Raw genomic sequence first — 15,769 nt, forward strand, 5'->3', positions numbered from 1 at the left:
TACAATATCAACAATTCATTCATTCATGATCTCTGCTGTGCCCTTCAGATCTGTGAATGTCATGGAATGGGTATATGCTGGTACATGGTAGTTGTAGATTGTCATATGGAAATTGAGACTCAACGCTCGATCTCTCTCTCTCGCCATTCCATTTCTTCCTTTCCTCCTCTCGTTCGTCTACCTATTCTCTTGTTCTATGAGAGCCACCACACTAGTGTTACTTTTTCTGAAGCACTGAAGTTGGGAGTTTTAGCTGACGTTATACATATCCAAAGTTTGCCATCTATTGTAAAGACTCGATACTTACGCTATCCAACCTTACATTAGCTGCATTCATCTCTTCGGGATCGGGATTCGAACCTGTGTCGCGCCGCGTTGCCTTGCTTCCAAGACAAACCCGTTCCCCTGAGCTATCCTTCCTTCTCTAATGTAAGATGCTTGTATCCTGGGTGGCATTCAGCCCAGCCAAAGAATCATGGATGGAAGATTCCTCAACAATTCCGCCATTCACTTCTGCAGTACAATGTGCAGCAATTTCACTCATTCGGTTTCTATTTTTTATTTATATCCATTTATGTAGTGCACCTTCCACCCTCTTGGCGTTGGAGAAGTCTGCTAATGGGAAATGGTGCCAGGTAGGCCAAATAGCTGGGAGTCAGTCTTTAGTGATGAGACAGGGTTTCAAGGACATCCTGAAAGGGAGAACACCAGAGGTATATGAGAGGGAGTCAGTGAGAGAGTTTCAGTGTCGAATGGCTTAGACAGAACAGAATCTACTACCCAAGTAAGAAGGGTGATCCTCGGTCACAGTTAGAAGGTTAGCCAGTGCACAACAAAGCAAACGAGTGGGGTGATAATAATGCCGTTTTTTAAAAAACTCTTTATCATTTAGAATACAAATCAAACAGAAAGCACAAACTTATTCATAATGTCAGAGGCATGCACTTAAAATATACATTATCTACAGCATCTAATAATGTATTGATAACACCAATGACGGCTGCAAGCCTTATCCTTATTTACTGTAAAAGACCTCTATTAACAACGACATTCCAAAACACATAACAACATTGAAAGACACGTCACTAACAAACACCAACATACAACATATAACAGAATATCCTCGTAACCTTCCTCATATTGTGTCACATCATTAGCATGCTTTGCAAACCTATCCTAGCCATACAGCTCGTTGAACCGTCCCAACAATGAAGTTTTGATAGCAAAAGTGTCATGTGGTTGAAATGGAAAGTTTTAATTGATAGATGCTGGCCTTTAAATTTGACTCGCTTGGCGATGGAGAGTCAATGCAAGGAGTGTATGGTGAGATAGACATGGCTGAAACGTTGCAAGCCAACAAAGAAAAGCCAGGCTATGCTATTCTGAATATATTGAAGACAAGACGTAGAAGACTTAAAGAGAGCAAGGAAGAGTGTGTTACAATATTACATTCAGCAGGTTACAAGACGGTTATATTATAATTATAATTGTTTTTTATAACACACTTAATACCGAAGAGGTTTGTAAGCACAGACCCGATATTCAAACCTATGTTGCTATGCGTTGTCCTGTTTCCAAAACAAGCGCGTTGCCACTGAGATATACTACCCATGTCGACTTAAGATTTTAAAGGATTCAAGATGAATACTTCTCTCTTAGGAGCAGAGAGGAAAGAAACTAGACTAGGACACCGCAGAAATATGCGGAACAAGTGTAAGCGTGGCTTCAAACGTCAAACTCATGTTTTTGACTTTGGAAGCATATAGGGCCCAAACCAAGGGGGTCATAATGCAGATAACCATAGTTCAGGAGGAGAAAAAGGGGCCAGAACATCAGTATTTGCACTTCTAGTTTCAATCTATTTCTTCCCATCTAAGAATCCAGGAGGATCAGACATTCTTTAAAGATGGCTGAGATGATAATCATATCTAACGTCAAGAGGATTGGGATTTTGTGGGCAGACATAATAAAAGTGCACCTTGACGAACCTTGTAAGCTATAACATGGGCATTACATGTAGGTTGAATAGAAGAGGGGATATGATTAAGCCATGGGGATCCCCACATCTCCACATCTGGGGGGACTCGAGGAAAAAAGGCAAAAGGTCACTGCCTGGGCACGGTTGGTGAGATTGGATCCAGTTATTGGTCGGGCCCCAGACTCACATTGAGGTGAGATACAGTATCTGAGACCAGCCTTTGTGCGACTCCTTTTTAAAAATCTTGTAAATCAGCCATTTCGCCGACAAATCTTACCACAATTTGGTGCTAATTTATCTTTAATATGGGCTGGACACAGCATTTCAAGATGTTGCTTATCGTTTCACAAGTAGGTTCCATTCAACGGGGGTGGAAGCACCTACAACAGCATGCATTGACCCTGGCCACAGGCATGCTGCAAGGGAGAGGAAAGTGTTGCATCTGCATCCCTTCCAGCACATAGTTCATCAGGCACTGTATGTAGCAGTGGTGGGTGTGGGGTAGGGCGTCTAATTGGTTTACCCATCGCAGATTGGGGTACAGGGTTAGAAACTGGTGTACACCTCATCAAGTATATGAATGCCTCATCAATTGGCTGAACCCTAAATCCACTGGAACCCAGTATTCAACCCACTTCGCTATTGTTAATCTCCTGTTTTCCTTGTTTATCATTTCTTGTTCTTCTTTACTCACTGCTGTTTGCATACCAAACCTGGCTAAGCAGAAGTTGAAGTTGCTAGCTTCATGATGACATGAGACAACTTGAACCTTCACTCCTATCAGTCGTTCTCATTGAATTAGAGCTGATGGGTTGTTGTCAAAGCAATATCCTAAGTGCTGAGAAAAAAGTGTATTTTAGAGGCATTGCTTTTTGGGTGTTGTGATTTGTTCCCCTACAGAACACTGGACAGATTTGGCTCATGCACCCTGGTTGCTGGGGGTGGGTGGGGCTCTATTTTTCCAGTACCCACATAATTGTATGCCCCTGTCATGTTACAGTACAACCACAACATCACCGTCACTGCTCTGTAATCATCCTGGTCAAGCCCTCTTCACTCCACACTTTGATTCTCTCATCTTTGACGGCTTTCACAGCAAAGCAGCACATCCACTCTAGACTTTAACCTGCCTTCCTGCATCAACTTTAGTATTAGCTGTGTAATGGGCACTTTGTAGACGTTGTCGGCAATTAATTTTGGGCCCTGTGGGGCCTAGATACCATGACCTTTACCCCTCTGAGTCCAACTGCTTTTATGTTTGTACATACATTAGACCAGTACTTTCATTTTGGTGCTCCATGAAGGTGATCATTGCCATTGCTCCACCCCAGCCACGAAAGACGTCATGGTTGCCAATCACCATACATTTTAGTTTGGCGGCTACTCTCAGCTGTAGGGGCAGCCAAAGTAGTATGTGGCTTTGGTCAGGAAAACAACTAGAAACTACAGAGGTTTCTATGAGCAGATGCTCTGGCTCTATTTCTTCCTTTCCTCTCCTTCCCCCAGAGGTTCACTGCCTCCAGAGCTCTGGTTGTCTCTAGGCTGGACAGCCTCTTTCTAAATCTGCCTGCTTCTACTCTACGCCCTCTGCAACTTATCCAAAACAGAACAGCGAGACTTGTCCTTTGCCTGCGAGGATTAAGTTAAAAACTCTCTGAATCGTCCACAAGGCCGTCTGGGGCCTGGGGCCTTAATACCTTCAGCTCTCTCTTCCTAAATATCTTCCTTCTCGAGCTCTTCACTCATCCGGCTCCAACTCCCTCAGGCTCAGTCGCTTCTCCAAGCAACAAGTTGGTGGTAGATCTCTTTCTTCGGCTGGTGCCTCCCTCTGGAACAGCCTCCCTGCCTCCCTTAAACTTGAGGAGAACCATCAAAACCGGAAGCATGTCAAAACCTTTCTCTTTGCTTCTGCTTTTTCTCCTCACCCTGCTGGCCTCCTGGCTGTAACCGGAACTGCACTGGCTACCTGGACACCCTCTGATATCGGGCCCACGTCCCTCCACCACCACCGTCACACCTACACTGCCCACCTGGCAACCTCCACACTTGGGTACTGTTTCTGTATCCCTACAGTCCCCCTACCAGCTCTTGACACCGGATGTCTGCACTTTCCTATGCACATGCCACCGGCTGGCTGTCACTTACTTATTGTTATTATCTATTCCCATGTACTGCACTGTGGCTTCCCCCATCCCATGCACTTGCACGATCTGAATGACAACTGGCCAGTAGGATTGCTGTCCGTCCTCCCTTTGTTCCCCTCCCTTGCCTCGTCGCGCCTTGAAACACTTGTGTATAGGCACGTTATAAATGCCATATCATATCATATTTCCATGTATAATTCAACATAAAAATTGGTAACAATGGAATCTGTAAGTGTTGCCAGCATTGGCCTGATTTGCAAACTTAGTACAGCTGTATGGCTGCGGGTTATCAGGCCACAGCACTGGCTGACAGCGACTCATACCTGGAATCACAAAAACAGAGCCTAACATTAGGGGCTTTCGTGTCAAGTGTATGTGAGGCAGCATTACACAAACTATGCCGTGTGCATTCATCAAGCATGACACTTACATTCCTGGTCCGGGCTTGCATATTCCTGAGCTGTGTAATCTATCTGCAAAATACCAATTTACAGAGTGTTTCTACGCTGGTCATTAGGAAGGTCATAACAGCGCGTCATGTCTAAAATGCTAAATGCCTACTGACCTGAACAGCGTTAAGACCCGAAGACAGTGGCTATCGTTTCTCTTTGCATGTCAAGTGCTGATTGCTGGGAAATTAAATCCCGGTGTCGATAAGAAAGACTTGCTGATCACTGCAGGACAGAACCCCCAGGACCATTCCAGTTGCAGGCAAATTCATCTTAATATTATCAAAAATAGGTTTTATGGATGTACGCACCAAGCAAGATGTGAGGAAATACACTAAAAAGGGCAGCTGAATCTGTATCTAGAGAGGGATACCCGGGCACTTGGGTTTCAATTCAGCTAAGTATTGCTATTTTATTAGTATTTATAAATATTTTCTAAAAACAGGAGTTGGATGCCAATGAGTCCAGAACTTAATGGGATCATTGCACAGATTGCCTAGGAAGGGCTACTTGATAGATGGAAGAGCTGCCTCCAACTCCCAAGTCAGTGGACAGAACCGCTGTCCCAAGGGCGTCATTTAGGGGTCGACCTCTGAGGTCTCTCTTGCAACCTCTGTGGTCTCCCTTGCGACCCCTAAAAAAAGAAATCTTTTTTTTTTCCTTTTTGGTAATGCAAGCTGGGCTGTGGCCAACACCATGTGGCTCTTTACTTCTGGAGTGGCTGGCTTTCTTTGTTCAGGCCCCTTAAAAACAAGTCTAACACTTTCAGCACTGACCCTAAATTAGACAGAATAGGAATACCAAATAGTGTGTCTTTCTGAAATTCTATACAATAATTGCTAGACTCATTAAAGGTTTATTTCTGGCACACTTCAGGGGGTGAGTCACTGATTTAGTCTGTTCTTAAACGCCTCAACTCAGCCGTTCATACTTCTGAGGTTGATAAATGAGTACCAACACAGGGTGGGTGATATTGGGTGTATATTTTTTTTCTATATAAAGCACTTAAGCGTAAGTGCTATATAATAACACATCATTATCATTTGGTCATGAACGTCTGCTTGCATTCACAGTAATTTGGTAATATGGGCCTGTACACACTGATCTTAATGATCCATATGGCGATCCATTCTTGTATGAAAGGTACATCACATTATAGTGATATCGTAACCATATTTTTCGTAGTGTACAATGCTATGTGATGCCACTTCCTGTTTTGTCAACATGTGAAAGGTCGTATTCCATTGCTTCCCGCAATATCACTTCGGGATGGGGTCAAATTACATCACTTCCTGTGATGTCATCAGGGGGGTCAAGGGTTATGTGATGTCACTTCCGCTACCCCTGGCATTTTGGTGAAATGACGTCCCTGCACTGTCCCAACCAAGCCAATAGGTTAATGGTCGCTACAGTTGTACACAGACATCCACCACATGTTGGGTTTTTGTGTTCTTTACCATTTGCTGACGTGGAAAAAAAGCATAAGAAGCGGGGATTTTAAAGTGTTACTGTTTGCAGCGAGAGAACTAAAAAGTAGTGTTGGATGTCAAAGTGTTTTTGCACTGTGTGCTTGGAATCTTACATACACTAAACATTTTCAGTGTAATTACACAGGACACCACCACTGGAGTAACCTTACTGAGAGGGTAAATGCAGCTCCAATCGTACACAAGCATTAATGGAACATTGTGTACAAGTTTTGTTTCCATTATCAATTGGTAAACAGCAAAAAGCACACAAAATAGAAACAAAAAAAACCAATTCAAAAGGCTTTGGAGGAGGTTGCAGACAATCCCAGCTCTCATGACGTCCCTTCACTCTGAGTCCAGTGTCCTATCCACTTCACAACCAATACCATATGCATGAATCTCATACATCACCATGCACCTGGTAACACTGCAGGAGGTTAACATCAACATATCAGTGGGAAGTGCTCCCCTCACAGGAGCCCAAACCCAAAGGTAAGAAATGACATGCAGAAACCAGTGCAAACATGTAATGTTCTAAGCAAGTGCTGGAGGAGTTGCAGTCAGTGGAGTAACTTTGCTGAAATTGATGGGATGGGGCGTGACATCTAAATGAAAGGAGCACCAGCCACGTTAGTCAGACAAAATGGTGTGCCACAAAAGTTGGGATGGACAAACACCATTCCCCCCCACCCCTAAAATTACACCCACGATTGCTGTGACCCAAAACCAAACCCACAATTCTAAGTAAATGCATTAAAAAAGATGCACAAAGAGTTCATAATTATTTATATTTGTTCAAAATCAAACAAGAAGGGTCACAGTTTATAAAATAAATCTGTAGTTGTGTGAAAAGTCTACTGTTTAAGGGCATTTGAGACATCAATGCCCACGCATTGAACATCAGATGTTTGCATTTCGATAGACAGTGAAAACATGTGGTGTATCACAGATGACACACAAATGACTCCAAGACTCAAAGGTGGATCATGGGTTTTTATTTTTAGTGTATGGGTCCTAGGGCCGCCCCTCTGCCTCGCCTCTCCCTTGGGATCCGCTTCCTAGTCCAGTCTCCCTTATCCCCAGGTTAGTACTACGACTGCCAATCTCTACCGTCTAGTTGTTGTCTTACGCTATGAATGACTCCTTGTGATGATGGTTTGCTAACCTCTCTCAGGGACTTACCTTATGTCTCTGCTGTATCCAGATCTTAGTGTTCTACCGTTGGTTGAGAAGTGCTGTGTGCTTACTCAGTTGGATTCGTACTTGTTCATTCACACCTACGCTTACCACTTCCTTCTACTCTTACTGTTACACTCTTACCATTTCCCTCTTCACCTTCATCCGTCCACCATTCTTCCATCCTTTTAATGTTCAACTCCTCCTAACTCTCGCCTGCAAACTTTGGTGTCACCATTCCTTCCACTCTCTCACTCTTCCCTCCTCCTGCCACATTCTGCTCTCCTCGTACACTTAATACTCTCCTCCTACCACTACTACTCTACTCCTACCATTACTACTCTACTCCTACCAGTACTCTCCTCCCACCAAACTACTCCAGCAGCCTTCTTCTACTCTGTATCAACCACTTCACATTCACTCCCTACACTAACATACTCTACTCAGTCGTCACACAAACATGCATATTTAAGCTGCAGTACCACTTTCACTCCTAAATCAATACCTCACCTGCTGCACGAATATGCCCTGCAAGCCGTCGCTCCCGCTCCCCTCCTGCTGGTGTCTTGGTCGAACTCCACCTACACTACTGACTTTATACGGATAACCCACACTTCCTGTTTACTTTCCCCTTCTTAAATCCTCCTCCCCTCTGGGGATTGGCCAGCTCTAGCCAGCCAATCTAGCTCTGGCTTTCCCGCCTGGGGTGGATATGTGTGATAATAAGGCATAACAAGGGGCTAAGAACTGCCCCCTTTCTCTGCTTGGGCTCACCCTAAATTGTTGATGGTGGTGCAAGAGGACCAATGTTCGGCTTGTGATTCAGGTCCCTTCCGTGAGAGGTTCTCGGCTATGTCTGTTTCGGGAGGGTGGACCCATTCCCTTTTTAGTCTGTGGTGGTCAAGGGGGCTTCTGTGTGGCTGTTGCCTAATCGCTGAGCAAGCATTGATTAAGGAGGGGCAACAAGGCAATATGTGAGATGGCTGTGGCTATTGGAGATGGGCAAGTGGTGGTAGGGAGTCACAGTTTCCAATGTCTGCAGACTGTTCTGAGTGTAACTCCGGGAGATGAGCTGAGGAATATGAGCCGGACACCCGAGCTGAGGAGCACTATACCGTGTTTACAATGATGTGAGCACTTCAGCAGGAAGACATGACATGGAAACACGTCCACCCCCAAGCTCCCCAATGTCCTCGGCAAGGTGACGCACAACACCAGGAATTGTATTTAAACATTATTTTAAGAATACACATGAAATTTTAACATTGAACCAATGAAAGTTGAATGCCCTAAGGCCATGTTTCCATTGTGCTGAAATAGTGTGATAGCACCTGTCTTGACTTCTACTACAATTTTAAATGCTTGGACAAGCACTCATTTATGTTTTATAAAATAGAAAATATGACTGCGTGTAATCAAACACGTATTTAATGCTGGCTCTTGGTAACTCTTGCTTTAACACTATATATCCTCCTTTACAGCTTGTGTTTTACATTCAGGACAGCGACGATGTTTATGGCGTATTTGCATTTCACCGTTCTGGAGACCAGCGAATCGAGAGTAGCCCAAATGGACGCTTTGTGTCCTTGAGCTTTGCCAGGCAAGGAGGAACCATGGGCGTTGTGAGGCTTGTGTACAGTGTGCTGTACATCCCTGCTGGCAGCGTGGACCCTTTGAGAGCCCGAGAAGGTGTGCTGAACGTTTCCAGAAGGAATAGTATTGACTTCGTGGAAGGGAAATCCGAAGTCTCGGTGAAGCTGCCAATTAGAAATGATGCCTTTCTTCAAAATGGAGCCCATTTTCTAGTCCAGGTATGACATTCCATTTATTGTCATCCCTGATTCAACAGTAAACCCTTTGTGCACTTACCTAATACATCTGTCATAAATTCTACATTTGTCAAAACAAATAATTTTGTTTCACAATAACATCCACACCAGGAATCAGTGACAGAGACGTTTTAAAATGTATGAGTTATTTTTGTGATCTCTTTTTTCTTAAATCAAGAAACCCTGAGACATCAGACACAGTCAAGCCCCACTTCCCAACTTTCTCCCACCAGATCCGGTGGCAACACTGACACCGCCACACAATCTTAAAATGTAAGCACCAAATTCCGATGGATACCAATGTGACAGAAAATGCGTTTGCAGCTCAACAGCAGACTAGAGCCCACGTCCAGCCCTAAAACTCCAATAATACACAGACACCCCCCATTCTTCCTGGCAAATTCACACCTAACAAGGCCCCTAAAATGGCAGAGTTGCACTGTACAAGACGACTGCACATTTCATTACATTATAAAAACGCTATTAATGAATTAACAGATGTCTGAACAGCCCGTTCAACATCTCTATGCCTCAACGTCCTAATGAGCTGATTAAGGGACTCTGTAATATTTATTAATACATTGGCATTTACAGAGGTTGATAATTTTGTTCATAGTTTTATTTTGAATAATGTATTACATCTCACATATCAGAAGGGCATTTTATTTAATACTTGCAATGTTGGAATGTTGGCTCGATATGAAGGTTTGCAGAGGGTTCTGGGTGAGACAAGCACTGCTGGAGCTGAGATATGCAGGCGTGTAGTCGCAGCATTTAGGGTAAGCATGGCTGTATTTAACATATGCAGAGTTGCAGTCTGCTGCAGTATATTTGAAAAAAGCATTGGTGTAGTTGGGATATGCAGGTTTGCAGCGGTTTGCAGTTAAGTTAAGCTTGGCTGTAGTTGACATATGCGGAGTAGCAGTGTGCTGCAGTTCATATGAAACATGCATTGCTGTAGTTGTGATGTGCAGGTTTGCAGTGTGTTGCATTGGAGATATGCATGGATCTAGTTGACATGTTAGGAGTTGTAGTGTGCTGCAGTTCATTTGAGACAAGCATGGTTGTATTTGACATGTGCAGAGTTACAGTGTGCTGCAGTACATTTGAGACAAGCATGGCTGTAGTTGACATATGCAGGGTTTCAGTGGGCTTCAGTTCATTTGAGGCAAGTTGGGACATGCAGGTTTGCAGTGGGTTGTAGTTGAGGTACGCTTGGCTGCAGTTGGAATACGTAGGTTTGCAGTGGTTTGCAGTTGTGGTAGGCTTGGTTGTAGTTGTTATAGGCAGGTTTGCAGTGAGTTGCAGTTGAGGTAAGCCTGGCTGTAGTTGGGGTGACCAAGATTATAGTGGGTTTCAGTTGAAGTAAGCTTGGCTGTTGTTGGGATATGCAGGTCTTCAGTGGGTTGCAGTTGAGGTAAGCTTGGCTATACTTGGGATGCACAGGTTTGCAGTGGGTTGCAGTTGAGGCACGCTTTGCAGTAGTTGGGATACACAGGTTTGCAGTGGGTTCCAGTTGAGGTAAGCTTGGCTGTAGTTGTGATGTGCAGGTTTCAGGTGGCAGGAGTTGAGGTAAGCTTGGCTGTACTTGGGATGCACCGGTTTGCAGTGGGTTGCAGTTGTGCTAATAAGCCTGGCTGTAGTTGGGATACACAGGTATGCAGTAGGTTGCAGTTGATGTAAGCTTGGCTTTAGTTGTGATATGTAGGTTTCAGTGGGTTGGAGTTTAGGTAAGCTTGGCTGTAGTTGTGATATGTAGTTTTCAGTGGGCTGCAGCTGAGGCAGTCATATCTTTTTGTGTTCAAATCCACAAGTGGGTAACTGAAAAAAGAGCTAGTTTGTGTGAAGGTCTCTGTAATTGGCAGAATTGTTCCTGAATGTAAAATAGACTCAGTTGGGGTTGAAGAGTTTAGACAATAAAACAGGTGAAGATTTCGAGGCATTGTGGATGATATGTATTTTGAAGCAGAATTTTGCCTGAAACTGATTGTTTAGTCCATAGGAATTTAGTGGAGGAGTCTGAGGTGTGTGCATTTGTTACCTACCTTCACTGATAGAATAATTGTCAATAAATCAATATACTGCATTTGTTAGAACATGCTCTTTCATATATGTCATGACAAAATATATGAAAATCTCAAAAGCATAAAATCCAATACATTGACCTACATTGAATCCATTGAATGGGCAGGCTGGCATCCTTGCAGGGCCCTTAACACATCCCTGGAAATCTTTCTAAGTGGCCACCAGCTCCACGTCGCTACTCTTAACTCTCGCTGTGCTGTCAAACACTTCTCTGACATCTGCCACCTCCTCGAAGAGCTCGACCTGGATGTCCTCGCTATCACCAAGACTTGGTTCATGGCCAGTTCGGTCACAAGTTTTGACACTCTCCTGCCTGATGGCTACAAGATCCTCTCTGAGCCCAGAACCAAATGGCCCAGAGGTGGAGTGATCCTGATATTTCCTGAGTGGGTCCCTGCTTCTGTCATGCCTACTCAGGCCTATCACTCCTTCGAAATGCTGGGTCTGCAGGCTCTCTGTCTCTCCTGACCTCTCTCTGACTGTGTCCACCATCTCCAGGCCACCTGGCCAGATCACCCGCTTCCTCTCAGAATGGGCTGACCTCTATCCTCTCTCCTTGCCTCTACCTCTCAGCTTCACCTCCTCAGAGACCTCAACATCCCTCTGGATGCTTCTAATCCCTCCTCCTGGCTTTTCTGCAACCTTTGCGTCTCTCCCTCTCCATTCTACCCTCTGGCCCGACACACTCTGCCGGACACACCTTGGATGTTCTCAACACCTCAGACATCCCCCTCTATTACCCTCAAACTACTCCTCTCTCATGGAGTGACTACTGTCTCCTCTCCACCCACCTGAAACATCTGGTCACCCAGGCAAGGCCCTCCCCAGGACTGCCACCCTCCTTCTCTGTCATTTGGTCCATGAAGCGAGTGTCAGTGGCCGCCTTTGCCTCAATTTTCTCTGCTCCTCCTACTCTTGCGGCTGACTGCCGCCCTGACACAGCCCTCTCTTACCTGCATCTTTCCATATCAAACACCTTGGACATCCTTGCCCCTGTCATGAGAATCTGTCTGAAGCCTACCCCCAAGTGCAACTCTCGGTATGACTCCAACCTCACTGCCTTGAAAAGCAAGTGCCGGGTGGCTGCGAGGAAGTAGAGGGCTTCGGGCGCATCCTCTGATAAACTTGCCGCCTGCTCCAAAGGCAATATAGACTCTCTGTCTTCTCCAAGAAGAGGGTCCATATTCAAACACGCGTCTATGCAGCCTCTAACAACATGGCTGAAATCTTTCAAATCTGAATGGGGCTGGCCAATCCTACTGCAGTCTCCACCACTCCTGTTCCCTCCCAGGACCTCTGTACGGCCGTGGCATCTCATTTCACCACTAAAACTAAGGACATCCTGTTCTCTCTTTCCTTCTCCTCCCTCTCTACCTCTACCTCTCCCAGGCCCCCTTTGGCTGCCTTTCCCTCTCCTCTTTCTTTCACCTTCTTCTCTCTGACAGCTTCTGATGATGTTTCCGACAAGTGCGATTGATTATCATTCAAACGGGTGCTCGCCTGCTCCTCCAGAACTATTAAGGACCACGTTTCTACCCTTGCACCAGCCTTGGCCAATTTCTGAAATAATTTTTTCACCACTGGATCTTTGCCCTCTCTCCTCAAGCACTCCCGTTTGCACCCCCTCCTAAAAAATCCTTCTGCCAATCCTACCTGTCTGGCAAACTATAGCCTGATTTCTATCCCTCCTTTTCTGGGCAAACTCCAGGGAAGGCTGGCCATCTTCCAGCTTACTCTACACACTGAATCTATTGGTAGTCTCTGTGACCATCAGTCTGGCTTCAGAGCAGCCAAAGGCAGGAAAACCGCTCTTCTGAACGGCAGTGAATATCTGCTCTGTAATCGTGACTCCAGCCATCCATCTGTCCTCATCCTTCTTGACCTTTCCACTGCTTTCGATATGGCCAATCAAGCAACCCAGATCAATCAACTCCATGCGGACCCGGGCATCACGGATCAGGCCCAGGCGTGGCTGACCCCCTTCCTCCTTGACCGACCTTCCCAGGTCCAACTTGGTTCCTTTCTCTCCACCCCCTCTATCTCCTCATGTTGTATCGCTCAGGGCTCTATCCTCTCACCCTGGTTCTTCAATGTCTATCTGGCCCTTTTGGCCCACCTTATCTCCACCTTCTCGTCTAACTTTCAGTGTTATGTGGATTATACTCAGCTCTCTTTCAGGCTTCTCTCAGCCTCCTCTGCATCCTCACTCATTCCTGATTGTCTATCTGCTATTCAGGGTTGATACACCTCCAACAATCTCTGCCTTAAAACAACTAAGACGGAGATCCTTCTCATTGGGTCCCTTCTCCCGCTTTCCCTCTCTCATTCTGGCTGCCCTCCCTGGGCCCTCTTCCCTTGCCTTCCGGTGAGGTGAAAAACCTTCCACTCCACTCTCTCCTTCTCTCCTCACATCACAGACCTTGTCAATAAGGCCCACTTTCAGCTGCACCTCATCAGAGGTATTCTACCTTTTCTCACCTTCCCCCAGAAGCTCCCTGTCTCCAAAGCCTGGTTCTCTCCAGGCTGGACTACTGCAAAAGCCTCTTTCTCAATCTTCCTATTTCTACTTTTCACTCCCTGCAACTAATCCAGAACAGGAATGCAAGACTTATCCTTGGCCTCAAGCCCAGGGACAGCATCTCTCCTGCCCTGAAATCTCTCCACTGGCTCCCGTGGCGGCAAGGATCAAGTTCAAGACACTCTGCATCGTCCACAAGGCTTTCTGGGGCTGGGGCCCTCACTATATCCAACTCTCTTTGCCTAAATACCTTCCTTCTAGAGCTTCAGCTACGCCTAACTCTCTGAGGGTCAGATTCTTCTCCAAGCAGAGAGTGGGGGTATATCTCTCTCCTCTGCAGTTACTTCCCTCTGGAATGGCATCCCTGCCCCTCTCAAATTTGAGCCGGACCACCTGAAGTTCCAGAAGCGGCCCAAGACTCTTCTTTTCTCCTCTGCCTTCTCTCCTTCGCTTTCTTGCCAACATACCTGTCTGCGGCGCCAACTGGTTGATTGATACCCTCAGAGTCTCTCTGGGTACCAGGCTCCTCCATGACCAGTCTTCCTTGTACTGCCTCTGGGCCTACCGCGCACTTAGGGGCTGTTACTGTAACCCCTACAGCCCCCTGTCCCTTTGCACTTACCCAGAGCCGAACTGCCCTGGCTACACTTACTTAGAGCCATGCTGCCGTGATCATCCTTTCCCCTGCACTTCCTACTCTCCCTTACCCCTGAACTTGCATTATCCCAATGCCACAAGGCCTAGTAGGATTGTTTGTATTGTCTTCCCTCTGTCTCCCCTCCCTTGTCTTGTGGCACCTAGAAACACTTGTGTACAGGTGCATTATAAATATCATATGATATTACATCATAGAACACTGCCCATGTTTGTGCAGACGTGTGGGGGATTTTTTTTAGCTAAACGTATTTCTAGCGTGAGCAGGCCTTTCACTACGAAAAGCAATATACTACTTGTAGTATGATTCCTGTCTGTTCCGGAAACAGAAAAATAAATGACCAACTCCTGTCGGCTTTTCGCTGAAATTGCAAAACTACTGGTTTGAGCCTTGTCGTGTTCACACTGGAAACAGAAAAAACATCTCTAGGGTGAATGCTAGGAAGAACCCTGGAAATAGCCAGGCACTGGACATTAGAAAACATACTGTTTCTAGCTTTAGACCCACCGGCGATGGAAAACCCTAGCAACAGTGTTTTCTAAGATGAGGCTGTCTAGGCAGGAAATAGGCAGGAAATAGGAAAAATAAATATTTCTATTGTGGGCTGGGCCTCATACTAGAAATTGGTGTAAATCACCGTAAATATTATTTCTGTTACCAGCAGGAACAGGCTTTGTATTTCAAAATGTATGTTTTTCTGTTTCTAGCACAATGCTCCTCCACTGCAGTTGAGGCATAGAATGATTTCTAGCACATGCAATTTCAAGCACGAACCTTAGCACTGCTAGAAAGGTTATATTTTATTTGTATGTATTTCAATATGGGGGTATTGTGGTAGAATTTTTTTCTCCATTTTTAGCACAAACTAGTCACATAGGTATAGTAGGTAAAAGAAATTGCATCACCTTTTCCCAATAGTTAATTACTAAAAGCCTTTGATATGCTGGACAGTTTTGGATGAAGTTTTCCCAAAGAAATGTACGTCCTGCCCCAAACTGGAAATTTTGGGGAAAATGGGTTAAATAGTTCAAAAAGTATTAAGAAAGAAATAGTTTTCAGCCTACTCCTATTTATTTCCCCATCTAGAAAGATGTGTTTCCATTCAACACATGTGGTTCAAAACCCACTGCACCAATTAAGATTCAAATTGTGCACAACATGCCTATCTATATATGTATTTATTGAGCACAAAAGCCCGTAGGCATCAGTGCGCTACAAGGAGACAAAACAAGACAAACTGGACAAAAGATATGACAAGTGTCAGAGATATTACTTCTTTGATTTGGTGCAAATTCCTCAGAAGTTGTTTTTTTTTATTTGATGGGAAGGGAGAATCCCCCACCCCAAAAAACATTTATATATCTCCCATGGTGCATTACAGGATGAGTCTTTTCACAAATGAAAATCAGGCATTTAGCTTCCATTATTCTAGCAATTTGCGCAGTAATCATGAGACAAGCCGAAAA

The 15,769-nt window shown here is 45.0% G+C and overlaps 1 protein-coding gene across 2 annotated transcripts in view; it reads left to right on the forward strand.

Moving 5' to 3' along the window:
- ADGRV1 (adhesion G protein-coupled receptor V1) overlaps window positions 1-15,769 on the forward strand; it is a 2,479,945-nt gene that overhangs the window by 280,478 nt on the left and 2,183,698 nt on the right. For both annotated transcript variants that reach the window (XM_069627623.1, XM_069627624.1), the window contains exon 9: window positions 8,698-9,027. In XM_069627623.1, the coding sequence (XP_069483724.1) occupies window positions 8,698-9,027 (330 nt within the window). The remainder of the gene's footprint in view (window positions 1-8,697; window positions 9,028-15,769) is intronic.

The sequence above is a fragment of the Ambystoma mexicanum genome, chromosome 6p (genome assembly GCF_040938575.1).
Source record: "Ambystoma mexicanum isolate Mex_15411 chromosome 6p, UKY_AmexF1_1, whole genome shotgun sequence".
Lineage (NCBI taxonomy): Eukaryota > Metazoa > Chordata > Amphibia > Caudata > Ambystomatidae > Ambystoma > Ambystoma mexicanum.